At 44.4% G+C, this 26,864-nt stretch overlaps 2 protein-coding genes across 9 annotated transcripts in view; one reads left to right on the plus strand and one right to left on the minus strand.

Moving 5' to 3' along the window:
* TMEM164 (transmembrane protein 164) overlaps positions 1-13,316 on the minus strand; it is a 38,768-nt gene extending 25,452 nt beyond the window's left edge. For 2 of the 4 annotated variants that reach the window (XR_005703844.2, XM_040084256.2), the window contains exons 1-4: positions 13,185-13,272; positions 11,197-11,276; positions 2,517-2,617; positions 493-1,068 (exon numbers count right to left, since the gene is read on the minus strand). Coding sequence is in view for 3 of the 4 variants with exons in the window: in XM_040084256.2 (XP_039940190.1) it covers positions 493-858 (366 nt within the window). In the remaining variant the exon portion in view is untranslated. Of the gene's footprint in view, positions 1-492; positions 1,069-1,223; positions 1,271-2,516; positions 2,618-11,196; positions 11,277-13,184 lie in introns of those variants that run through there. The other 2 variants (XM_040084258.2, XM_040084257.1) reach the window with 2 other exon arrangements.
* The window catches only part of ACSL4 (acyl-CoA synthetase long chain family member 4), a 34,092-nt gene continuing 16,213 nt past the window's right edge, over positions 8,986-26,864 (plus strand). For 3 of the 5 annotated variants that reach the window (XM_040084250.2, XM_040084254.2, XM_058423227.1), the window contains exons 1-2: positions 13,573-13,671; positions 26,466-26,512. The gene's annotated coding sequence lies outside the window, so the exon portion shown is untranslated. Of the gene's footprint in view, positions 9,067-13,572; positions 13,672-26,465; positions 26,513-26,864 lie in introns of those variants that run through there. The other 2 variants (XM_040084251.2, XM_040084252.2) reach the window with 2 other exon arrangements.

The raw sequence follows: 26,864 nt of genomic DNA on the forward strand, positions 1-26,864 counted from the left end.
TAAACCAACATTATCTCCACAATGAGTAATTGGTCTCTCCAACACCTGCACAAAATACAATCACACCCCTAGAAGGCATTTTCTTGAAAAAGCTGCACGTAAATTACATAGCTGGTTTTGCATTAATCTTGTTTTCATTAGATTTGGTGCAAATTTTAGCACTGCTCTCAGTGAAAACAGCACCTTCTATTCTTGAAGCAAGGATCAGGTGAAGGCAAGTGATGAGAAAGCCTTGATTACTTATACTCTCAACCCGAGATCCAGACATAGTTATAGCTATAATGTCACCTTTTTATCTGACTTGGGTTTTTTGATAGATTTCGATTCAGCTGACTAAAAAGCTGATTTTTAAAACAATTATACCATTCTTGGCACTTGTACTTTTGCTAGGCACTTTTGGTCCACAAACCGACCATGGGGTGGGGTGGGGAACCACTGTTTTGCAAGTACATCATAAAAGCAAACTTCCAGGTGACCCCCCACAAGCCTTACCTGCATCATGGTGACCACGTGGCAGGGATTCAGGAGGTAAATGACAGTCCTGGTGGCAAACTTGAACCCCACCTCCAGCCCAAAGATGAGGCAGAGCAGCACCAGCAGCACGTTCTTGCCCAGGCTCTCCTGCTTAGCCTGGGGCTGCTGCAGCAGATTCTCCAGCTCCCGGACGTGCTGCTGCCTGAGCTTCCACAGGGACACGAGGATCTCCACAGTGCCCACGCTGAGGAAGACCAAACTCTCCAGCAAGCGCTGCTGACCGGAGAGAAAGGCGGCGCATTCCGGCCCTCCATTGCCGGCAAAGCTGGGGTCCACCCCGCCATACATCCAGTCCAGGAGGTTGTGGAGGCTGTAGCGAGACATGGCGGGACGGTGCCTCTCCTCCGGGAACAGGGCAGGAGCGAGACGGAATCAAAGCCACAGTCCTGCCGGGCTGACGAAGCACGGAACGCCGATACTCTCCGGCTGCAGCCCTTCCTCGCCAGGCTCCGGGAGGAGCGGGCAGCTCCGCTCGGGGCACGGGCAGTTCCTCGCTTCCCTTCGGCTGCCCTCAGGAGTCCCGCACGCAGCAGCCTGAGGGGAGGCAGAGGCCGCAGCTGCACGGAGCCTGCCAGCGGCAGAGCCCCCAGCCCGGGACCCCTCCTGTCCCCGCCCGGCTCTGCCGCCCACCGCTCGCCCTCTCCCGCCCTCCCCGTCCCCCTCAGACCCCCCGCGCATCCCCGCGGTACCTCGGCGGGCGGGCGGCTGTCAGGGAGCGGCAGGCCCGGCGCCCCCGGCCATGGCGGCGGCCCCGGCGAGGGGCGGGAAGGAGGAAGCGCCGCTGCTCTCGGCGGCAGCGCCGGCACGGCGAAGACTCCGGACCCGAGCGAGCGGGCCGCTCCCCGCGGCTGGCCCGGCCCTTGCCCGACGCCGCAGCATCACCCCACCGACGTGCCTGACTCACGCCGAAAAATGGACGAGGCCCCCGAATTGGCTGCGCCCGGCCGCCCGCTCCTCCCTCCTTCACGGCCGCGCCCGCCCCCCTCCGCCTCCCTCGGCCGCCGCCGCTCCCTCAGCGGGCGCGCGCTCCCCGGCTCCCTCACGCCTGTTGCCGCTGATTCCGCCCCGCTGCCACCCTTCCTCCTCCTCCTCCTTCTCCTCCTCCTCCTCCTCCTCATGGCAGCCGCCCGCGCTTCGCCCCCTCAGCGCCACCGGCCGGGAGGGCGGCAAGGACCGGGCACAACTCTGCGCTCCCGTCAGCGCCGTCCTGCTCGCCGACACCATCGGCAGCGACCTTAACTCGATAAACGGGTTTTTCAAGTGCCACTGCAGCAGATAGAGCTAGGTCGGGCGGGGAAGGTACAAACCCGAGCGGGGCTCCGGTCTGGACATGGGCAGGTACCGGCAGACAGGCACGCCAGGTGCCACACACAGGTGCCTGCAGCCAGGTGTGCAAAGTCACACACATGTACCTGCAGCCAAATGTGCCCAGTGTCACACACAGGTACAGGCAGCCAGGCGTGCAAAGTCACACACAGGTGCCTGCAGCCAAATGTGCCATGTCACACACAGGTACAGGCAGCCAGGTGTGCAAAGTCACACACAGGTACCTGTAGCCGAATGTGTCCAGTGTTACACACAGGTACAGGCAGCCAGGTGTGCAAAGTCACGCACAGGTACCTGTAGCCGAATGTGTCCAGTGTTACACACATGTACCTGTAGCCAAATGTGCCCAGTGTCACACACATGTACCTGCAGCCAGGTGTGCCCAGTGCCTCGCACACAGCACAGACCTCACTGGTCTTTGTGCTTAGACAATTTACTGCCCTGTGTTTCCCGGGCAGCAGAGTCCGGGTTTGCTTCCAGCTTTGTAGCATTGGGAAGACGTTTTATTGCAAATATGTAACTCCTTGTCTGAAAGATGAAAGACAAAGGTCTGTGGAGATCCAGGGAGAGTAGCAGGTTAAGGGGGTATTTTCAAGGCAATCAGCGCCATGGACATCCCCTGAGAGCTGTCTACTACAGATTTTATTTCACATTACCGGCACGCAGCACATCGCTCTCCCCATCCTGGTCACTTCAGGGCTTTCCTCCTCCACAGGACAGCATTAGGACAGCACCATCACTGGCCAAACCGTTGAGCCTGATTAATTGAAAATAAAAGCTTAGTTCCACAAATAAGCCTGAAAAGACCAGTTAGGTATCAATACTGGCTCAAAGTGATTCCTATATAGACACATACATAGAAGGGCAGCAACACCTGGCTTTGACTCCTATAAAAGCACTAACTCCTGAAGTGCTTTTATAATCTTAAGAAAATTCTTGTGATTTTATCCACTTTTCAGAGAGTAATCAAGCCCTGGATCTCCCGTGAAAGCAAAGCTGTACTGGCCGTGGCACGGGCCGATGGCTCGCTCTGAGCACAGGACAGACTGTGAAGGTCTGCTGGCAGTGGAACACTGTGCTGGCTGCCCTGCCCACAGGGAAGCTCTGGCTGGGTCTGCATCCATGGCAGGAGTGTGCAATGCCCGTTTAGACGTGCCATCAGACATCCCAACCTTGCTGCAGATGTGAGATGTTGGGTAAGGGCTCTCCCAGCCTCTAGGGAGAAGAGATGAGAATGTCCCCGCCCCAGGGAGATCATCGCCACGAGCTGCCATGAGGACACCTCTGTGGTCTCGGGGGATGCAGCTACAGTGAGCCACCCACTACAGGGTGACCTTGTCCTTATTTTTTCTGTTTTGTTGGGGTTTTTTTTCTTTCTTGCTACAAGTCTAGGTTCATAGAGATTCTTCTGTCAGCTATTCTGACTTCCTTCTATTGAGTCAGTTGCTCACATGCATTTTTTATAAACTTAAAGTAAGGCTTGTGGTAGTGTCATTGCATATTTCCTCTCAAGGAATTTCCTTGAGAGAAAGAAGAAAGTCTGTTGCATTTATCATATCTCTCCCTGTCAGCTAATTCAGCCGGAACATATGCTAGACAATACCAAAAAAATGTCAATGTCAATTAGAAACATTCAAAATTGAAGTTTAAAAAGCGTATCACATTGTCATGCTTTTTAACCTGATGGACTGAAAATAATGTAAAGCACCAGCAGAAACTCGCTTGATGACAACTGCATGTACCAACTGATTCACATTTCTGTCATGGTTGCACTATTAGATTTAGTTTTTCCCTTACATAAATTGCTGCAGTATTAACAGGCACAAAAAACAGGTGGATGTAAAAACTGGAGAAAGCAGAGAACTATCATGAATCAGAAAGGTTTGCTTTCAGATTAAAAAAAATCATCGTTGACAGTTCATCTGCACATTGATTACTTTGTGATGAAATTAAGAGGTCAAACAGCACAGTCAGTCTGCAATACAGGCAGAGGAGGCACCTGAAAAATGGGAATATTTCTTTGTAGTTTCACATGCTAAATGAGTAAACAGTCTCTGAAGTTGTTTGGGGCCTGGGGAAATATATTTTTGTTGAGTCTGAAAAAAATGGGTAAAACACGTGTTCTTAAGAAAATTCAAGTTTCCATCCAGATGTTGTCCATAAACTTGAGTTATCTTGTGAACTAATGAAAAGAAGATGACTGCTCTTTTCATACATCAGCAACCAAACATTTGTGCCTTAGAATGCCCCTTTTGTGTTTGTGTGTGTTGCTTAGCCACTTTTCCATTTTCAAGGCATGTGCTTTATTTTATGTCCAGTACTAGCCCCATATTATCACTAAGTATAACAAAAGGCATTTTACAAAGAACCAAACTCTTTCTCCTGGAAGCTGAGCCTCAACAGCACTTTTCTCAGTCTCTAATTGTTTGTTAGAGTTGATTTAAGCTGTGACTGGTATACGTAGGAGGTACATTCTAAATCTACATAGATATGCAGGCAGAAGAATGTGTGCTTTCTATTTTTGCTCTGTTTTGCTAGCTTATTGAGCACACTGGCATCCATGATGAATTACTGAGAACCCTTTTGGCTACAAATGAGTTCTTAGGTTTAAAACTAAGAATTAATTTCACATTATGAGACACTGCCACTACTTATGAACCACAAACCCGAGAGATTCAGAACACTGTGTCTCCCCTAGCCTTCTGTGTGGAATTTGCCTTTGTTATTAATACCATAGTGATATTTGGTGCTCACAGTCAGGGAACTCCTATATTTAACATAATGTAAAACAAATGTAACGGCGGTCTCAGAAACAACACAAAAGGTGGGAAGGAGGACTATAACACGGCACAATCTCTGGTTAATTCAGTTGTATGGAATTTGCACCATTTCATTCTATTGTGGAATATTATGTGGCCAGGTCTATCATGTTATATGATTGTATTATCACAGAGTATTTTTATGTCTTGTGATATTTGGGAAGAGACGTTGGATACTTCAGCTTTACAGTGAGTGATCAAGCAGTGTCCATTTTTCACAAAGATTTCTGAGCCAAACCTGGGTTCTGTTAGACCCTCCCATCATTTATCAGCGTGCACAGGTATCAGTCACACACTTGAACATTTCTGTGAATATAACCCCTGAAATGAGATGTCTTAAAAAATCAAAAAGCTGCTCTTATACCTTTGCATTGGGTTTGCATGACAAGGTTTTGCCAGTCAAGGGGGCTACAGGGCTTCTGTGAAGCTTCCCTGATGTCCAATAGAGCCAAGGCTGGCGGGCTCCGGGATGGACCTGCTGCTGGACAAGGCTGTGCTCAGCACACAACAGCTCTGGATAACAGATTTCAGAGGGGGAAGCAACCCCCGTGCAACTGCAGTGGAAGACAGGAGTGAGAACACGTGGGAGAAACATCTGCAGACACCAAGGTCGGTGAAGAAGGAGGTGCTGGAGCAGAGATTCCCCTGCAGCCCGTGGTAAGGACCATGGTGAGGCACATCATTAGTGTGTCTTAATAAGTTATTGAGGAAAAATGAGTATACTGGCATGTTTTCTGTGCAAGCTGATGCATTTCACAAAGAGGAGGAGCCTCACACGGGACACGGGTCATGTTCAAGTGCGTTGTTACAGATAGTTTAACCATTTCAGCCTGGAAGGAGCCGCGAGCCCTCTGGTGGTTGGTCACTCCCTGAAATTCTCATCCAATGCTCTGTAACCAGTACAATAACCCCCACACACACTTTGCTTCCAGAAGCAGCACAAGTTCTGCTGGTTTATCCCTTGAGAATGTTGCTATGACCCCTTTTCCACACAGAGGAAATGAACTAGTAACAATTTACTCTTAATCAGGCTGAGAGAGTTGGGATTGTTCAGTCTGGAGAAGAGAAAGCTCCAGGGAGGCCTTAGAGCACCTTACAGTACCTAAAGGGGCTCCAGGAGAGCTGGAGAGGGAGTTTCAACAAGGGCATGGAGTGACAGGACAAGGAAGAATGGCTTTAAACGGAAAAAGAGCTGGTTTAGATTAGATACTAGGTAGAAATTCTTCCCTGTGAGGATGCAGCAGCCTGATCTAGTGCAAGGAATGAGATTCCAGCCCTGGCCATTCTATGATTCTATGAATTGAACTTGTTCTATTCTAACAATATATGACACGCCTGCATGAGACACAATACTCTTCTACAAGGGAGTTTTACTTTAAATTCCAAGATGATGTGCCTGATTCTGCAAAAGGGGTGATGGCCATGTGGTCACTGAGAGCTTGGCTGGGGCCTAGGCACACCAAGCATTTTGATAGAATAGATTTTGGGAAAAGGAGTCAGTGTTTGCAGGAAGGAAAGCAGGAATTGTGTTCTCATGTCAGACATGAAAGAGTGAAATAGGTTTTCAGATGAGATGGGGTAGAAAGGAACTAGCTCTAATATGCAAGGATAGCATTTGTTGCAAAGGAGTTGATATTTAAATATAAAAGGTTTTAAATATAAAAGGGGTTTTTTTTGGTGTTATTTGCTGAGGCCAATGTAGTGTACTGTGTTTGAAGGAAACAAGAAAATGCGTATCTTGTGCAGATTTAATATCTCAGCTTACGTTCTCATCTTGGTATCCAGATGAATCACGTAGTCCTTTATTCATCCCACATCAGTGGATGGTTGCTAACAGTTTCCAGTAATAGAACAGGGGATGCAAAAGAGCTTTTCAGGTCTGTGATTTCCAGATAGCTCAGATAGCCTATTTCCAGATTGGCTTTTTCAGAAATCTTAAAAATATTTACCACAGAGCTTTCTGTATTTATCAAGATTCGTGTCTTGTGTACTGTGAGTGTTTTCACAGCTTGGCTGAGGGTATTCACATGCTCCAGAGCTGGGGGCTGAGTTTTTTCCTGTGGCTGATTCCTGGGAAGATTTCTCCCACAGAAACCCTGACACAATCCCTTCTTGCCTGGATGGGAGGTCGGTGCTGTGGTACTCAGTACAGGTTGTTACCCAGCGGATCACACGGACTCAGCAACAGATTTTCCTGTTTAAAACTCTATACTAATGGTGAACAAACGTGCCCAAATGATTTCTGTAAAGCTTTCTTTACTGGAAACAGAGAAAAAGGGATAAGTGAAACTGTAGTGTGGGCACATAAGCTCAAAGGAGCTCCAGGAGCATGTCATTGAAAAAATTATCTAAGGAAGGGGGAAAGAAGAACAAAACTCCTTATATTCCAGCTAGAAACATTTCTGGTTATTCCTGTTTTTCAGATCTGTTAGCTGCTGTTCTATCAAGTGCAAAGAGCACAATTGCCTGCTAGATAAGCAAAGAAAATTCTAGAGGTTCAGCCACAAAACCAGAATAAAGTACAGTTTCCTCATTAAAAGATTCTTTAAAATCTTCACCACAATACCACTGCACGCCTTCTCCTATCTCTGTAGTGCAGTGAGATTCTATGATCTGCAAATTACGTAAGTGAAACAAGGATATTTAAGAAATACTTGGTATCTATATAAAACCTGCTTTTCTTAAAACAAAACAGACAAAACCCAAACCAACAGGAAAGAAAGCATCAGTCAAGCAGACCAGTGCAATTTGGTGAACATTTAGCAGAAAGTTTGTATCACCTGTAGGGTTGCAGACAGTTCTTATGCATTCATGCTGTATAAAATAGTTCAGATGTCCCCAGGAGTTGGTATTTTCAGCTACTTCTTTTGTAGAGGTTGAAGTACATTGGGTTGCACACATGTAGACAGTATCCACATGAACTAATGTAAGTGTGTATAGACCCTATACCTGATTTTCCCCATTGCCACATGCGTCAAATTCCTCTCCTCTAGATGATTTTTAATGAAGGAAATCAGGCTAGACATCTGCGCTCGGCAATTAACCGTTTGTTACAAAATTACTCACTTTTGTAACAGAGAACAGAAATTAACCTTGCACAGCAGGTGGCAGCCCCGGTCCTGCTAGGCTTCAGCCGGGTTTGCACCTCGGAGGAAAAGAGGATTCCAGAGCTGCGGGGGCTGCTGCTATTCACCGGCTGTCCTTTCCTTTCTTGGATTTTTAGCAAAGAAGTCGTTGGTCACTGCCATACTACAAAGGCAGAGCGGTTCAAGGGAAGATAATTTGAAAATAAAATGCTCCTGACTTTTCTCCTGAAGGGTGTTATTTCAATGCTGATCAATAATATTTAAAGGAAAAGCAGCCCAGCTGCTGTTTATATCCTTGATAATGAGGAGATAATCAAGACATCTCTTGACAGGCCTGATAATACAGCCAGATAAAGAAATGAAAAATAATATTCTAAAACTTGGTAAGAGATGGGGTTGCTCAGGCTGCTTGTCCAGTGGATATAATGCACCTTTTGTTACCCTGCCTATTTTTGCACTGCCTTCTCATTTTCTCAAGCTGCTATAAGTCTTTTATGTGAGGATGCTTCCACTGTATACCAATGAAGGAGTTAGATTATCTAGGTAGCAGAGGCTAAAGCTGAAACTCCCTAGCATCATCTTTCTCAAGTATCATTGTCTGGTAAGGAAATAGGTCTGTAAGTGATACTATTCAAGTGAACAAGAGGAAACTGGTATCGGGTACTTGTCGGCTGTGTAATACCGATACCTGGGCTGGCCTGCGGGGCCAGATATCAGGCAGGGAACGGGGGTGGGGAGGTGCTGGCAGCTTTTGGGCAGTGTTGGACCCTGAGCACCGGAGCAGCAGGGCAGAGAACACCTCACCATGCAGCCACTCCCCTCCCCAACCCCGGTGAATTTCAGAACTCCCCACAAGCATTTACTTGTTCTGTAGCTGCTACAACAATAACAATTCTTTTTTTGAAAACAATTCGCATATATGGTCATGCGATTAAATTAAATAACTGACTCCAAGAATTAACTTGTGATAGAACTACCAGCAGAAACAAAAGCATAGTCATTAGAAGTATTGTGTAAATGAAGCATGTTCCATTAATATTTCTTGCATACATGACGTTAATTGGAAACCTGAGGAACAACGTGTACGAGCAGCCACTGATAGGACAAACTGATTGTGCAAGTAGAATTCTCTTCTGTTTTGCTGCCAAAAGGGAAGTCGATGTTACAAGTGCAAGCATTTAAGATTCAGAGTTTTGTTAACTTCACCATAGCATTATAGACTCACTTTCACCTGGACTCTTCATGACAAATTCTTTTACTTTACAGATCTGAGTCAAATCCTTCAGGAAGCATTTTTTAAGGTAAGAATTCAAATACCCCTTTTGTACTTTAAGCTGCACTTCCCATCTAAGCATGACATTTCTGTTTTTTCCACGGACAAATGTTTTGTGTACCACAAATGTTATGAATGCAAACAGACCAATTCAGGCCAAAAAGATTTTGGCAATGAAGTTACTACGCAAAGGAAATGTTGACTTGTTGACTGAAAAATGTTATTAAGAATGTAGCAACTTATTATTCTGGCATCTTTGTTCATGTAAGCAGGAGCTTACAGTGACCTAAATGGATGGGAGACGTAAAAGTGGATGTGGGGAATGTTTTATGGGTGACCCCTAAAGGGTCTGAAAAAGGTGACCAAATAATCATATACCTTTCTTATACAGTTCAGTGTAATAGCCAGAATTGCTGAAGGGGTCTGTTCCACTACAGCAAACTGTCCTTAAATTACATTTTAGAAGAATTTGTGCGCCTTTTTCAATGTTCCACAGTGCTATGGAGGTAATTGTGTTGGGCTGATGGGAAACAGTGTGGCGATCAATTTTTGTTCAGAGAACCTATCAGACCTTGCCTCTACCTTCCTCCTGCTCCTTCCCCCAAAGGTCTAGTATTATGATTGGAGAGGCAATAAATATATTAAAAATATAGAATTAATACATCAAATGTATCAATATATACTTCTTATATTTAATATAGTATTAATTATATAATAATTATGTTAATTATAATATATAATCATTATAATATTTCTATTTACTTATCTTTTCTATAGTTAATATTGTATTTAATATAATACTAGAATAATATAATAATATAATAATATAATTAATATATTAAATCCAAGATTAATATAATAAAAATGTAGAAATTTTATATTTTTTGACAACTATTACAAACAGATTTGCAGATAATTCTTAAATCTGGTTTCCTATATAAGACTAAGGGAGGAATGGAACTAGCTTGAACAGAAAGCATCAGAAAACAAAATTCATACATTTGGTAGCAGCCTCTTGTCTTAAAATGCTGCCTTTAATTGACAGCCATCCCTCAGTTCCCCCTACTGGAAATTCCTCTTTGGAATCCAGTTACTTGGATATATCAGTAAGCCTTAGTGTCATCAAATGTGTATGACTGACTGCTATGTTGGTTTTGCTTTCTTTTAAAACACAAGAGTCAGTTTAAAAAGGTCTGGAGTGAACAAAAGTGCATTGCTCCCGAGGGGCAGAATTCGTGTGGAGGATCAGTGTGCAAAAAAGGGCACACTAAAACTTCAGCCTGAGAGGAAACTCAGGTAACTTTTCTGGGAGGATGCTTGCTCCAAAATGGCCAAGTTTGTGTACAAATTTTGTTTTCTGTGTTTTGATTCTAACTGTACAGTTTGTGAAAACAAACAGGACAGTATTTAGGAGACAGTTGATTTCATCAGTCACCTCTCCTAATATAAATAAACAACCCACAAGGCTCCAGATATTGACTTATTACTTAGATTAGACATGCTAAGGTTGTGCAACCCCTTTGCTGATATCAGGAATGAGGTGAGAAGCTCTTGACTCTTTCCAAGCTTGCACTGAATCCTGGGTGAAAACCAGAGACCTCCCAGGCCTTGGCTTCAGCCTCTCCTCAAGGTCCCTTTCCCCTCTTTTGGCCTCTGTGATAAGGCTGAAAATCAGCGTCAGTACGGAGTGACTTCACTGTCTGGGAAGTGCTGGTACACTCAACACATCCCACAGAGATCTCCAGTGAGTGTTTCTTACTGGAAAGATACAAAGGAATTGCAACACGAGAGACAACAAAAATCCTTTCGGTTTGGTTTTGAGGATACTGCGACATTTTGTTATATAAAGATCACTTTAGTTTTTGTTTAAAGGCTCCTCTAAAAGTTTGCAAAGACATCTTGTAGTGAATGTCAGCTTTCTGACCATAGGCTTCCTTAACATACCTTCCTGGTTTAAAGCCTTTGGAAGTATCACACATCCTCAGGGAATTACTAGTTGACCACACCTTTATTTATAAAGAGCAAGTAAATCTGTTTCTGTGGTGCCTTCACAATAGAATGTTTGGTATCTTTCAAAAACTGGTTTAAATGAAAATGTATCTTATGACAAACCAAAGAGCATATTCTACATCAGTAAATCCTATGAAAATTTGCATACCTCTAGCGGCAGGAAAGGTTTCCCATGGTGCTCTTTCTAAAGCCTCCATAGAACAAGCTGTATTTGACTCTTCACCCTGTCTGTAGAAAATAAGATTTTAGGACCCATTATTCTAATGATAACTGACAGATTATATTTTTTCCTAAATTGTAATTAAGCAAAATTTGTTTCCAACTTTGCTGAAATTATTAGTTTGACCTAGCTGTTCATCCTTCTGAAAGAAACTATTTTGTTGAGCATCCCCAACACCACCGCTGAGGCCTGGATGTCAGTCAGTGATGCCTGGCCTGGGGACACGAGTGCACAAACCCTGCAGGCACCAAGGCTCCCCACAGAGCTCCCTGCTGCGGCACACAGGGCCAAGGAGAGGTTGATGAGGCAGTCCCATGGCTTGGTGAGATCTCCAGCAGGGAGGGCATAAAGGGAGAAGAGCTCAACTCTGCAGAAGTGCACAACCTTGCACCTGAAATCCAGGTGGCAGCAAGGACATGCAGTCTGCAGGAGAGAGATGGGAGCTCCGGCTTGCTGGAGGTACTATGAAACTGCACCTGGAAACTGTGAGACTTGTCAGCATAGAAGAGAGATGAGGGAGGTGGTAGTGCAAGGAATCTGTGTTACAAATCTGTGAAACAAGAAGTGGCATGGAGAGAGGTCAGAGAGAATGGTTAACAAATGCAAAAGTCAGGGGACATCATAGGGAAATACCAGAGAGAAGGCATGGAACATACAGAAGTGATTTCCACCCAGCACGAAGTTAGACCGTGGAACGACATCAAGCTGTAGATGCTGCAAGCTTACAGGACTAAGAAAGCAATTGGATTTCTTTTCCACTGTCTATCAACAGCAGAAACAGGCTACCTCTAGCTAAAGGTCTCAAAGTTGCAGAAGCCCTCACCTTCCCAGGAGAAGGCCAGCCACTGCTGGGAACAGCATCGTGTTCTACCTCGGGCACTGCTCGGATCCACTGTGGCCGTTCCAGCGCTTTAGCTGGCTTAGGCACAAGACATGCTTCCCTAGCCACCAGCAGGGCACATCAAGGTAAATCTATACTCACTTAGTCCAAAATATAAGACTACAAGAAGTACAAAATAGTTGGAATAAATTACAAGTAGATTTTCTTGCCTCTTTGCTGTTTATGACAAAGATTTAGAAAAGGGGCTCTGTCAGTGGTCTAGCTGGGAAAAAAAAAATTGTGGCAAGTTGGTTTGCCCAACCTTTCCTAAGTATTTTGGGAAGTTAGATCAAAAAAGTAATCTGCATAAAAGAGATATGCCTTTGGGCATCTTGTGCAATCCAGGTTCTCTTATTAGTGATGATGTGACATTAAGGAAAACGATGGGGTTTGAAACAAATTAGAACAAAGTGAGAGTACAACAGACTGCCTCAAGTGTCATATAGTCCAAATAGAGCAAAACCCACACAGTGATTCAGCTCTACCCAAGGAAGTGATGTGCTTTTTGCTTCTCTGAGAATTATTAAATATAACATCCACATTGCATGCACAGTTGTTGCCAGAACGTTTTAGCCTCCTGCAAGGTGTTGTTTTTTATGGAAGCAAGCTCGTTACCAAATATAGCAATGGCTATGTAATGTATGCCAATTTTGTTTTTCACACTCTGTCCCACTCCATATGGGGTGGGGGAGGATCCTGCTGGACTTCTGTTCCACATAGATGGAGCAGGAATGTTTCCTCTTCCCCTACACGCTATTAAGAAGTGGCATTGTCAGAAGCAAGTTATTTTGTGCCAGTTGTCTTCTGAAGAAGCATCAGACTGCAAAACAGCTAAAACCATCTGGCAAACTCTTGGATGAATCATGGGGATATTTGTAGCCTCTGGCTTTTTGAACCGCACTGTGAATAATCCCAGTCGCTCTCGTCAGCACTGCTGCTGAAACCAGTTTCTTGTGTTCTGAAAAAAAGACCAAAGGGGCCTCCGACTGGGCCTGGTGGTCTCCACATTGTCAGGAGGCAAGAGCGGCTTACAAACCTCTGAGCTGTCTGTTCCAGCCTGAAAGATCCGGCCCGGCGGCCGTGCTGCTTCCAGCCGGAGCCTGCCCGGGAGGCTGTGCCGGGGGTCGGGCTGCGGTTCCCGGAGAGGCTTTTGCCGTGTGCCCGTGCTTCGGCCTGCCCGCGGCCTGCTTGTGAGCCTCGGCGGAACCGTAAGGAGCCCCGCGGGAGGGCCGCGCTAACCCAGCTCTGCCCGCAGCCCGGGGTCCCGCGTCACCCCCTCACGACTGCCAGCCCCGGGGTCACCTCGGGACGCGGCGGCTCCGAGCGGGGCCGGGGCTCGGGTCCGCTCCCGCCCCCTGCCCGCGCGTCACGGTGGCGGATGGAGGGAGGGAGGGAGGGAGGCTTGGGCGGCCCTGGCGGCGGCGCGGGGCTCGCTCCTCCCCCGTGCCCTCAGCCATTTTAGCAGCCGGTACCGCCGCCCGGTAGCGCTGTGATCTCCGCCGGCAGCGCCGGGGCTGGGCACGGTGAGTGCGGGCTGTGCATGGCGGGACGGCCGGGGAAGGGATGAGGAGATGGGATGGAGTGAGGTGAGATGGGATGGGGCAGAGCTGATCCTCCCTTGCCGCCCCTCGGCAGCATCTGTGGAGCCGTGAGGGGCGCGGGGCTGGCGCTGCACGGGGGCTCCCGGCGGGGCGGCGGGGGCCGGGTCAGCGCGGGAAGGAGCGGGGGTTACTCGGGGTCAGCTCCGGCCCCGCCGCCGTGCCTCGGCGGGGCCGGGCCCAAAGGATGCGCCGGGGCTCGGCGCTCCGGTACCGCCGGGCAGGAGCTGTCCGGAACAGCTGGTGACGCGGAAAGGCCTCCTGGAAGTCCTGAGGGGGGGTTCGGCGTGAAACCGGGCGGGAAGCGTCCCTGCCTTTCGCAGCACCGCCCTGGGCCAGGCTCCTCCGCAGCTCCGGGGCAGCGCCGGCGCCTCTCGCCGATCCCCGTTCCGCCCGCAGCCCGCGGGGCCGAGCGCGATTCTCCGCCGGCAGCCGCACCCGCCGCTTCCCCGCTCCGCGCCGGGCGGGAGCTCGTCCCCGGCCTGCCCGGGGCCCTGCCCGGTGCTTCGGCGGTGCTCCGGCCTCCCCCGGAGCCCCCCGCGCTCGGAGCCCCCCGCCCGGATGCAGGGCAGGAGGCTGGGCTCGGAGATGGGCTGATGCTGATCAGGAGAGGTGATGCGCTGCTCAGCGCATGCTTCTCTGCCCCACGTCACAGGGCACCTGTTAAAGGAAAGCAAGAAACTGGCTGAATATTTTTGTTGTCTTGTTCCTCTGCGATAGATTTTGCTCTTTGGGGTGTTCTAGAACATCCCCTTTGAGGATTTCTGAAGCGTATTTGAAAAGCAAGTGCATGTCCACTGCCTGACTCCCCTGCCGTGGCTGCACAGACCTCTCCTGATCCAGTGCCGCTGTTTGCCCAGTCCCTTAATGAAATAATTGTAGCATGTACCTTTATAGCATATAACATCTGGGAAAAAATTAAATGTGAACCATTTATGTTAGAAAAAACCGGAGCGATAGTACAAAATATTTCAGTGAGGATGTTCAATAAATATAGATGGAGGTTGCAGAGAGCTTTGGTGTCGAGGAATGTTTTATAGAAAGTAAATGGACTTTGGAGTCCCTGATGGTGGTAAAAGATGATTGTCAGGGTAAGGATAATGCTGGTCCTTGCTTGGTTACTCTTTGTATCTTGGATTGTTGCATAAAAATAAGACTATGATGTGTGTTGTCATTTACTTTTATAGACAAATTTGCAATTGTAGCCTTGCCGATTTCAAGTGCAAAAATGAGCAAATAAAGCTGCAGATAGACCTTAGAAACATATGATGTTTTTTTCTTTAAGTTCTGCTTTTCAAATCTTTGGAATTTTCATCTCAGACTAACTGCAATGATTGAAGACATGGATTTTTCTTTTTCCCTAAGATAAGTTTAAGACTTTCGTGTCTCCTGTCTTTTCACCCAATTAAAAGACAGGTAGCAAAGTTCTGCAGTCTCTGACAGGATGTTTGGTTTCGTGTTTTACTTCTTCTGCTCTTCGTGCATGGACACAAAGTTTGTATTTTAATACAATTCTACAGAAGCCTTAAATATTTCCACATAAAAGTTATTTTGGAAACTATTTGATGCATTTTTAATGTAGCTCTAATTTCTTTGTATTTACCGGTTCTCCCTTCATTGTTGTCTTAAATGACAGAACTGTATAAACTTGAAACAGACAATTCCCCCCCCCCGGACCCTGCTATGGGGGGTGGTTTCAGGAGATGTTCATCATTTAGGTGTTTGCATCTCATGCACACTCAGCTCATGTTCCTTTAATGCCCTCTGGAACATCACTGCCAGCGATGGTGCTGCCCATTGAATAATCCAACAGCAGCAGCTCTAAACTTTCAGCATAATAAGTTAGCAGAGTTCACCTGATAACACCTTCTCCTAATGCAAGGGTGATGCTTCAGCCCTTTTACAGAACTAGAGAAACCTTTTCCCAACAAACAACTGAGCTGAGGCTTTGCATACAGATATATGCCAGGTGATGTTGTGCTATATATCTAGTAAAATAGGTGCAGCCTATTACTCTGTTGTAAATGAAGTTAGTACTCAAATACCAAAGAGTAGCCTGAGCCAAGTAAACATTCAAAATATATTGAAGTTAATGATAAATAGAGTTAGGTAGTTAGCATGACAAATGAATGAGTGCCCTTTTATAATTAAACCCTTTTGAGTAAGGCATTGCTTAAACTAAAAAAGAGTTGGAGTTAATCGTTAAGGGAAATTTCATTGTATACTCAAATAAGTATGTGGTCACTATGCTTCAGGACATTTGTTTTCTCAGGAGAGAAGGAAGTTGAATGGAAGGAGGAAAGCAATTTCCCGAGAAAGAGAATTATGGTTTTGTTCCATTTGTTCATAGCTCAAATTGTTATTTAGATGGTGCAACATCTTTTAACTTTTTTTGTGGAAGGCCTTTCTCAAAAGCTGTTCACACTGTTTAATTTTACTATCTTATGGAGCAACTGCAGAGTGACTGCTTTGGTGTTCATCTTTGTTCCAAAGTCTCCTCCTCTCCTCCCTGTAACTGGGATTGCTGCCCTTCACATTTCCATTTAGAGTAGGCTAGCTGTATGGAAGGGAAGGCTTCAGAAAGTTTTCCTCCTCTGCTGGTAGAGCTGTGTTTACAGTGCATAGGGATTATTAGTACTTTGCTGTTGTTTCGTTGGTTTTTTGGTTGGGGGAGGGAAATTAGGATTGCTTCTATTCTGCTGACACTCCTGGAAGCTGGCTGTTTCTCCAAAATGTTCAACACCGTGGGCACATGCAGGGGAAGGCTTTGTGCAGCACTGGTTGTTCCTCCTGTGGCCGCTCTCTCAGGTAGCCGGTGTTGCACTCAGAGTGTGGCACACTCTGAAGTGGTGTGACAGGTTTCTCCTGCGAGCACCCAGGCCCTTTCTCAGACTGCTCTGTGGTCTCAGTGGTGCATGGGAAGGACCCAGCCTTAGCCCTGGACATGCTGGAGCTGTCAGTTGGTTTTGCTTGTTTTATAAGGACATGAGCTAAAAAACGCTGTTTGGAAAAAGACTTGGCCGGTGGCCAGCATTGCCTAGGAGCTGTGGTTTCAGTTTCCTTCTCTGCAGAAAGTACCTAGTGTCATCTGCATTGGGATCAACGAAAATGCTTGGGCAGAATGTAAATAAACTCCAGCAGCTCTGCTTTCCCTGCCCCACTTCTTATCAGGGCTGTCAGTTCCTACCCAGCACTGCTTATGAAGTGCACTCATAATCAAGATACAGCTTGGATTGTGTGCCAGGTGTTCATAACATTATTTATCTGACCCAGGGTATGAGACAGGGGTTAGGAATGAGTGGTGGGGGTGGAAATTCCTCGTGCTGTTGTTACCCTAGATAGGGAGCCTGTCTCCTCTTCGGGTTACTGTGCTGCTGCTGACCTGTGCTGCCACAGCCCAGAGTAACTTCTGAGTCGGGACTGACCCGGGGCTGGCATCAGCTTTGTTTTACTGTGAGGATGGTGAGACACTGGCACAGGCTGCCCAGGAGGGCTGTGGATGCCCCAGCCCTGGCAATGTCCAAAGCCAGGTTGGGTAAGGCCTTGAGCCTGCAGAGCTTTGTTACAAGGAGTGGGTGAGTGCGAGCCCCGATGGCACAATTGTCTGGAGAGTTATTTGAGATGGTCCCAAATACAGCAGAAAACTCCAAGGCACATTGAACAGTTTTTTAGTTAGGAAATAAATAGCACAGGCAGTGTTGGGAAATGGAGGAACGGAACAAGCAAGGAAAGGTGGCTGTGGCCATGGGACTGGGAGGAGTGGGAAGTGTTTTCCTTCAGCCAACATGTTGCCAGATTGTCAGTTTGTATAATGGATGATTTTTAAAGTTTGAGTGCACGAGTTGCTTAGGATGGATGCGAGGTCAGAGCAAATGCTGCTGCTTCAAAAAGTCAGTGTGCAGTTCATTTGCTCTACATTTGGAGTAACAGCTGTGTAATGTGAAGGATGTGAGGAATTGTTTTCCTTTTCTTTTTTTTTTTTTTTTTTGTTTTGTTTTGTTTCAGATAAAACTAAGCACTTGGACTTGCCCCTGAAATCAAAGGTACTTTTCACCTCAGTAAAGTGGTTTTAAGGAATCCTAGATATTGAGAAATTATTTCTAAAATAATAAATTTTTGCATGGGCTTTTTAGCACAGTTAATACGAAATCAAGGGCTATTGTACATCTGGGAGTTCAGGCTTCAAGGTGAGATATCTTTATCTCCAAGGTAGAGATAAAGTGATCCACCAATTATCACAGAATTAAGAGTCTCGGATTTAAAGTGATCCAAGGTGGATCCTTAATTATCACTTTAAATCCGGGACTCTTAAAACTGCTACACTTGAATACTGCTGTTGTTCAGCGAGGACAAAAACTGATGTACAAGGATTTCTAGGATTTCCTTCAATGTGTGTTGATGTAACTATTGATTCCCTATAGCACATTACTGCTTCATCAGCAGAGCATCTTTTTTTAAAAGCATACTTGTCACTTTCCTTTTAGGTTAACAGGTTTCTATTTCTTTTAAAGTTCTTATTATAAACTCATTGGTCTGGCAGTGGAAGCTGTTAAATGTCGAAACTCAGCAGAAGATCTTTTTGCATATCTGTTTCACTTGGAGCTGTAATGATGTGATGCTGCAGCTCACTGCATGATTTTTGCTCCTCACTTTTGTTAGTGTACAGGGAAAATGCCCTTATTTCCAAGCCCTGGTGTTTTATAGCATAGGTGTATAATGGTAGTTAGAATATTAATATATGTATCCATTTAAAAAATAATCTAGGTATGCTTGGAAGACTGTGAAATTAAAAACGAGTTAACATTGCAAGGACAGACTTAAAATAGCACATTGCATCCCAGTACTTGTTCTCCTACAGCTTGTACTAATTAAGAGATGTTTAAATTATCATTTTAATAACACTGGTGTCCTGTTCTAACTCTCCGTACTACAGAAAATGATTGTAAGTGAGCAATACCAAGACAGTTACAGAAATGCTTGTTTTGAGATGATTTAAACTTATAATAAATGAATGCTTTACTTAAAAAATATTTGTTAATGACACATTTACCCTACCCCCTTCCCTTGCTGTAGTATAAACTTAGCCAACATGTATATACCACAGTGTTTGCTAAAATAAGAACTTTCTCAAAATAAATACATTTTTGTGTTCATTGCTTATCTGGCTACATACAAGTCTTGATTGGAGATGTAATAATTTACAGAACAATAATTTATTTATTAGGTCCGTTTCTGTGCACTAGGAGCCACTGTATGACTTGAACCAAAAAGCACGCTAAGAGGAATGTATTTAGTGAAACAGTGGATTGTAAACAATGACTTTTGTCAGTTCCTCACGTGCAGTGAAACACAGGGAGCACTCACTAATGTCAGGTTAGGCAGGTACTACAAAGTGTTTGCTCTGCCTTCAGCCTGTGTTGTCGTTCACCATTTTATTGCACATATTTATAGCAGTATTTGCATGTTTTAATGTGCACTGCCACCAGTGTCCTGTCGAGTGGATGGGGCTGAAGGAACCTGGTAAGAACACAAGGAGCCTGTGTTGTCCTTGCTGCTAAGGGGGTGCAAGTATCTGTCTGAAAATAAAAAAAGGCAAATTGATGTAAGTGTTCAGATTTATTGAAACACTTCACCTTGTCTAAGTGATCCATCGGGTACTTTGTTGTTTGCTCCCCAGCAGTCATACACCAATAGTTCTGGAAAAGATCTCATTAAATTCAGGTTCTCTAAAGCACGTGGTAAGTAGAATACACAGTGATTCATTCTCCCATTTGTCTTGGTAGCTAGAGGAGTTGAGCAGCCTGTGAAATGTCACTATTTCAAATATGCCAGTTCAGCCTGAGGAGCTGGACACAGCGTATCACAGCACGCTGGATGGCTCACAGCAAAATCCCAAGTTTTTATGAATGAGGGAATCAGTCCCATAGCTTAAGCTGACAGCTTGGCAGCCAGCTACCACACAGTCACTTCGGATTAGGAAAATCACTAACTCCCGACCTCCCACAAATAAAAAATTATGTTAAAGTATTTTGGAGTGTATAAAATTAATCTGCAATAAATTGTTTAAAAGTGGCTAGGTATGATGGGTTGGGGTTGTTCTTGGCTTTCAGTACAGATAAAAGTAGGTCATATATCATGGTACAGCTTCTGGTTGCCTTTTTTTTTCCCCCTAGTACACTTCCATGGATGCACTAAGCTTGTAAAGGCTGCAGCCAGCAGTCTCTCACTCTGGCAAAAGGAGGGAAGAGTCTGGGCCAGCAATAGATAGATAGAGGCTACTTCATTCAACAGTAGCTCTGCTTTCAGGCTTCTTTCAAGTTCTTGCAGAGCACAGAAGTGTGTTTCAGCAGAGCTAAAGCAAGGTGACCACTTCCTCTGTGGCAGTGGCACTTTGTGGGACTGAATGGTGAGCGGTGTCAGACAGCCCGTGCAGCTGCAGGTTGTGTGAGGAGCAGGAGCCTGCAAACCCTGCAGCCAGGGCAGCAGCCCAGGTGGGACCACCTCTGGCCAGCACTGCGTCCTGCCACGAGCATAAACCTGAAACTCAGGGAACCAACCCCCTTGTTGCACTGCTCACTTCTCATCTGGAGTCTCCCTTACACTGAGGTCACGTTTATGTCAATTCAGCAAAGTAATTTGCTGATGTGTGTTATCCTAAAAATTGCTTTGAGAACTAACCTCTCTTTTCTGTTCCTAGTATGGCACCTTTTGGTTTGGTTTTCCTTCTCAGTGAAAATGCACGTACTAAAAGAATTGCAATACCGTGTAGGTAAAGTGTAGTTTTACAACAGTGTTTTCTATAGCTTTGAATGTTACGTAGAAGAGTAAGCAGTTAGTTGTAATGTCAACTAAGAGCAAAGTGATACAAAATACAAAGAAAAATTAAAAAGAAGGAAGAGATCTTGGTTTGTGGTGTCTGTGATGTTTTTGCACCAGATGTAGAAGTAGGAAGGATGGAGTAGTTTCTGTCTGCTCATAGTATCCCATGAGTTTGTCATTCTACACGTTACTTTCCGTGAAGGCAATTGTATATACTGCTGATTCATACTGTGTATTTACACAGGGTAGATTAATACTGAACTTGATAGCCTCTGTTTTGTGCCTTTGTTTGATAGAAGCATTTAATTTTCATTATGACAGTGGATTATCTGTTTATTTCTTAAGCATGCAAATACTTCTGCATTTTTATGAGCTCCTCTGTTTGAACGACTTGGTCAGAAGTGCTTATGAAATGCATTGCCACAGGCAAGAGGAACAACTAGAAAGTGAAACAAAGCTTGCAGTAAAAAGCAGGGAGAGAATGGGGGGGCTGGAATAACAGAGCAAGGTTATGCCTTAGAAAACCATGCAGAGCATCCTGTTTGTGTGTGTGCTACATTTTGCCACTCTGGGATTGCCAGCTCTCCAGCTGGCTGGTCTTTCAGGCCTGTTTTTCTTGCATGTCTTTCAATAACAGTACCCATGCAGAGTATTTTATGGCTCCATAAACTCGACTAGGAGAGATGATAAACACCTGGCAGTTTCTGTCTGTTGTAACTGAAGGGAAAAACCCTCACTCCAGCCTTGAATGAGTTCAGGTTATTTGCATGTTCAAAGGTGGTGTGATGAATGATGATCACATATGCTTATTTCTGACTGTTCTGTGTATGACTCTGCCCTGATCATATTCCCACACCAGCTGTTTTCCCTCCTTTCTGGGTCATGGTCTGTGTCCAGACAAAGGTAAAGGGAGGATGGATTGTTCCCTTAAAGACAATGGTGGATAAGGTTTCTCTTTGTTTCTCCAAGTTGATTCGTTGGTGTTCCTCAGACAGAACACTTTGAGAAATTTGTTACAAATAACCTCTTAGACTTGAAGTGGGGACTCTGTTTTTAAGTTGAATTAAAAACATTTTCTGACAATGTTGGCTTTTTGAGTATCATTGTATATGTTAATAAACTAAATTACTAATTGTTTTTTATTACTAACCATGAATTGTTGTTGTGATACACTGTGTCATGCTATGGATTTTCAGTCCCTTTTTCAGAACAAAAAGTTCCTAAAAATAAGTTGAAAGAATGGTCAACAGTGTCAGTTTCCTCTTGAAACTTCCTTCGGAGTTTGTCTGAGACCACTTTACTGTCTGTTTAGTCTAGTGCTGCACAGTTTCTCCTCTGCACTTGCTACCATGACTGCTGCTTTATTCATACTCAAAATTATCCAGTTGAATAAATAAAAGTCATGCCATCAAAGCTATGTGCTTTCGGACAGTCAGCATCTGAACAAATTTCTTTCAGGAAGCTCTGTGGCTGTGCCAGCACCCAGCTGTCCTGTGGTGAGGCACTGGAGCCTGGAGAGGCTGTGGCTGCCCCATCCCTGCAGGTACTCCAGGCCAGGCTGGAAGGAGCCCTGAGCAACCTGTTCTGGTGGCAGGTATCCCTGCCCAGGGCAGCGGGATGGAACAAAAGGAGCCTCGAGGTCCGTTCCAGCCCCGTATCGTTCTGTGGTTCTGTGAGCTGAGAGCCTGTGCAGCCCAGGCTGTGAGCAGAGCACAGCACAGGCTGGGCACAGCCTGGTGAGAGCCTTGGGTGCTCCCAGGGCAGGTTCTGGACAGAACTGACACACAAAGGAGCAGCTGTGAGCAGAGCAGAGCCTGGGTGCACCCTGGTGAGAGCCTTGGGTGCTCCCAGGGCAGGTTCTGGACAGAACTGACACACAAAGGAGCAGCTGTGAGCAGAGCAGAGCCTGGGTGCACCCTGGTGAGAGCCTTGGGTGCTCCCAGGGCAGGTTCTGGACAGAATTTGACACACAAAGGAGCAGGTAGGTGGCTCAGAGGAAGTTCTTTCCCGATTCAATGTAGTCTCAGTTTTCAGTTGTGGAATCTCACCTTGGCCTTTAACATTTTCTGCCTTTGGGGCATACAAACAGCTCTTACCCTTTCACCAAATATTTGTTTGCACTTAGGTCACAAATTAGGAGAGAGTTTCACACCCGGCTCTCAGATAATTGAGGACTACTGGGTCAGTGTGCCTGGGCTGGCTTCCACTACAGTACTTGTTGCAGAAAGAGACGTTTGACACTTACAAATTGATTTTTTTTTCTGATTGACTTTAAGTGCATGTATGTTCTGAGATAGTAAGCAGAAGCAATGAACATAAAGGACAACAGTAATATTTTTCTTGAAACCAAAAATAAATCTTACCTTTGCCATTAGCTGAGTAAAATACTGCGTTAAGCAGCAGTAAGAGAAACACAATTTCCTAACACTACTTGTGATTTTGCTATTTCAAGTAGAATGTATATATTTAAACTTGTACCAGGATCCGCTACAGCTGATTTCCCCTCTCCCTGTTTGCTGGGATAGAGGTACCTGTCCACTCTGTACAGGCATAGTGAGAGCTCTCAAACTCTCAGGCTTTGAGCTCCTATTGCACTGCCAGAGCACAGAAATACTTCTGAAAATTGGCTGGCTTTGGTCAGGCTTTTCTCTAGCTTTGTGATGTACCAAAATGTGCAAGAGGAAAATATGTAGAAATTTGCTTGTGAGAAAGAAAGAAAAAATGAGACCTCATGAACTTCTTTCCTACCATGAGTAGCTTGTATTAATGGTACTGGAGTTTGTTTTTATAAAAACACCGACATGATGTAAAAACTGAGTCATTTCCTTCAGTTTCTTTTCCTTCAATCTTTCTAACCCCAACTAAGTTGTAAATAGCCACCAGATTCTTCTAACTCTTACTGGTATTTCATCACAGTCTTCTCAGCTGTGGAAATGTTTTCTTATTCTTATGTGTGTTAGATATAAATCTGGAAAATCAAAAATTGTAGAGAGCCTGACCGTATGCACTCATTTGTTTACTGTGCTGCATCTTCCTTGCTATGTGTATTTCTTAGTCTTTGTGTCATCTCTTTTTGAAATCCCAGCCTTGTTCTGTCCTGTACTGGAACAAATTCAGGATGACTAAATACCAACTAAATTCCCTTCCAAAAACTGACTAATGAAACACCCACATACTTAGGTCACCTCAAAATTTTGTTTTTTACTGTGTAAAACCACTTTCCCAGTTAAAAATCCTGAATGCTCGCTGTGGTTTCCAAATTGTTTAGATCTGCCTGGATGATAGAGAAATTCCAGAAATGGATATTACTTACTCATACTGGATTGTTTTGGAAGATTTCAGAACTTCCTGACAGGAGTCAGCCCTGAGCACTTAATGCTAAAGTCAGAATTGTGTCTCCATTTGAAGTTGGCAAGAGCTCCAAGAGCTCTGGTGCAGAGGAACCAGACTTCCTCTGGTGTTGCTTTTAAACTAAAAACAATCTGTTTTGCAGATTCCAGTTTTCTTCACAAACGAGAACACAACCCTTTTCCTCTCTGTCATCTCTCTTACTAACTCTTACTTTCCTAACACTATGTTTGAACAGACAGACGATTAAGCTGTATTTTCTTCTAATCATGTTATTCCATAGTAAATTGGAACTCTGCCAAGCTTTTTAACACCAGAGGGAGGATTATAAGCAGGGTTGTTGATCCACTTTCACAATTAAGCCTTTAGAGTGTTTTGGGCTTTAAGGCTGTTCCTAGTGAAGATAATAATTTGCTGCCTTATTAAAGTTAAACTACAAAGGATAAAATTTACAGCTATGGGTACTTTGTTAGATTTTGAGTTACATTTAAAAATTCTAGTGGTGTGTGTAAATGCTAAGTAAGGTGATTCTGTTCAGTTTGGAGAGTCAAATACAGAGAAGATTAGGACAATTCCTCCTCTGAGAACAGTCACTGCCAGAGGCATAACCCCGCTTTCTGTTCCCCTTACACACTTCTGCTCTTACTCAGTCCCATAAACTTCTGTGACTATTTAAAAGGTTTTGGTGGTTTTTTTTTTTTCTATATTAAAAAATAGAATTGCTAGTTGTTTCTTAGATTTGAGTTAAATTAGGGAGAGAGGAATGTCTCTTCTGTTCTAGAACGTGTGCTTTGATTTCAGACTGTTCTGTGACCCTGGCTACAGGACAGGAGTAGAGTGTTGCATATTATCTGTCTGAAACTCCTAATTAAAGATATAAAAGTCAGATTATACTTAGATAACATCTCTTCCATCTCTGGCAGCTCATAAAGTACAGTGTCAGTCAGGAGTAAGCTTGGACTAAAGAATTTTTGTAAACACCCAGCATATAAAAGCCGTGAGTGAAACATTACCTCATGAGTGAGGTTTCCAGCAGGAACACTGTAACATGTCACTGCAAATGTTAAATCAACTCCAGACCAAAATTAAAAGAAGCTGCTTCACCTGAGGAAAATCCTTTGGAAATGCTGAAAACCAGCTCTCTAGGAGAGAAACAACATCTATTTTTGTTTGGTTTGGGTTTTTTCTTGTAGTCAGGCCTGACGCACGCTGCTCTTTCTGGGAACATGCATTTCCTGCATCAAGAACTGGGAGCTCTGCTGTTTCCAAAACAGCTAGATAAGCATTTAAAGAGGCTAGCTCTGTTCAACAGTCAAGAGAAAGAATAAGCTTTGTAAACCAATAGAAAATACTACATATCCTAAATATTCCAGTGCTAAATAACAGTTTTATCTTGTTATTGTGAAATTTTTCATGAGTGCTAAATTTTCTTTGTAAGGAATGAGGAAATTTATGAAGAATGTAACTTATACTTTAGTTTTCTTACCTTGAAGCGTCCTTGATGGTGCATTGATGTGAGCATTGCATCTCATCTTTCTCTTAAAGTCTAATTAAGTAGGAGATTGAAGGCATAAGATGTAATTTGAATAATTAAGTTTGGCTTCTAGCTGAATACAACTGGTGCGGAAGTACCTTTGCATGCCGAGTATGTCAGTCTGTTATATGCAGTATATTTAAGAGATGATAAATATTTATTTAGCACGAGTTTGGGATGATCCTGCAATGGATCAAAATCCTACACAGCCACATGCCGGTAACTCTAAAAACATTCTAGCACCTCTTCTTTCTATTTCAAGAGAAAATCTTTGCAGGAGAATTTTGCAAGGGACATTTCACTCCGTTTCAGTCTGTAAAAACTGATAAAAACTTACACTTATGGGGAAGGCTTTTAAAATATAACTAATTTAACATCAATTAAAGCTTTCTGCAGTAGACTTCTTGGAGCCTTACCTCTGCAGTTACACACAGCCATCTTTTATTGCACCGGTCATGGGACCAATGAGGCCTCACTGCCTCTGAAAACATGCTTTTGTTCAGGAAACTTCTCTTACCTCAGTACCCCAAAACCACTTCATCTTCTCTTGGGCAGTGTGTGCCATGGGCAGTCCTGAGTTCGTGTTTCCACTGATACTCATCTCTCAAGAGTGACAAAGAGCTTCTTGTTCTGCCTTGAGTCAGAAGAATGGCCCCTGTGCAATATCAAAGTCTCCTCCTTGTCTTTCTGGGTTTCATTGGTAATTAAATTGCATTAAGCTTCCGTTCATAATTTTATTCAGAACGTGTTTAAATATGAAAGGGAGAAAGTAGTGTGGCATAAAAATGAAGCTCCTTTTTGGCAGCTTTGTCTCTTTTCGTCCAATATAGTTTGGAAGCTTAATCTTTTCCAGTACTGTAATTGCTCTCCCTTGTATGGGTTGTGTTGCACCTCTGTCTGAATTCATAGCCTGGGCTTCTTAGGAGCAGTAGGGTGGGAGTTCTAAAGATTCCTCTTTTCTGCAAGGCAAAAACCATCCCAAATTCTAATCTGTACTTTTTTTTCTGTTTTACTATAGATCTAATCAACACTGAAAAACCCTCACTCATCACTGTGAGATCCCTTGTAAGTACACCTCTGTGTGTGTGTGTCAGGTTTTGCATGAGCATGTTCCAAGGAAAAAGCCATGGCTGTCTTTTTGGGACTCACTAAGTTTTCTCAACTGATGTCTTTTAAGAATTACAACAGATTTTTGTCAGGACAGAAACGTGATTCTCTTTTAAATTACTACAATTATGTGCAAATCAGCTAAGTTTTCTGTTTTTATAAACACTTTTTAAAATATTTCAAATTGACCCAAAATTCCAAAGTGGAAGAAATGCAACCTTCCTCTCCTCCCTTCCTAAATTAGCCAGCCCTTGATTATTAGCCAGTAAGAGCAGTATTAGAAAGTGAGACTTTGACAGCAAGACCACTT

This window comes from Hirundo rustica, chromosome 21 (genome assembly GCF_015227805.2).
Source record: "Hirundo rustica isolate bHirRus1 chromosome 21, bHirRus1.pri.v3, whole genome shotgun sequence".
In the NCBI taxonomy this organism is placed as follows: Eukaryota; Metazoa; Chordata; class Aves; order Passeriformes; family Hirundinidae; genus Hirundo; species Hirundo rustica.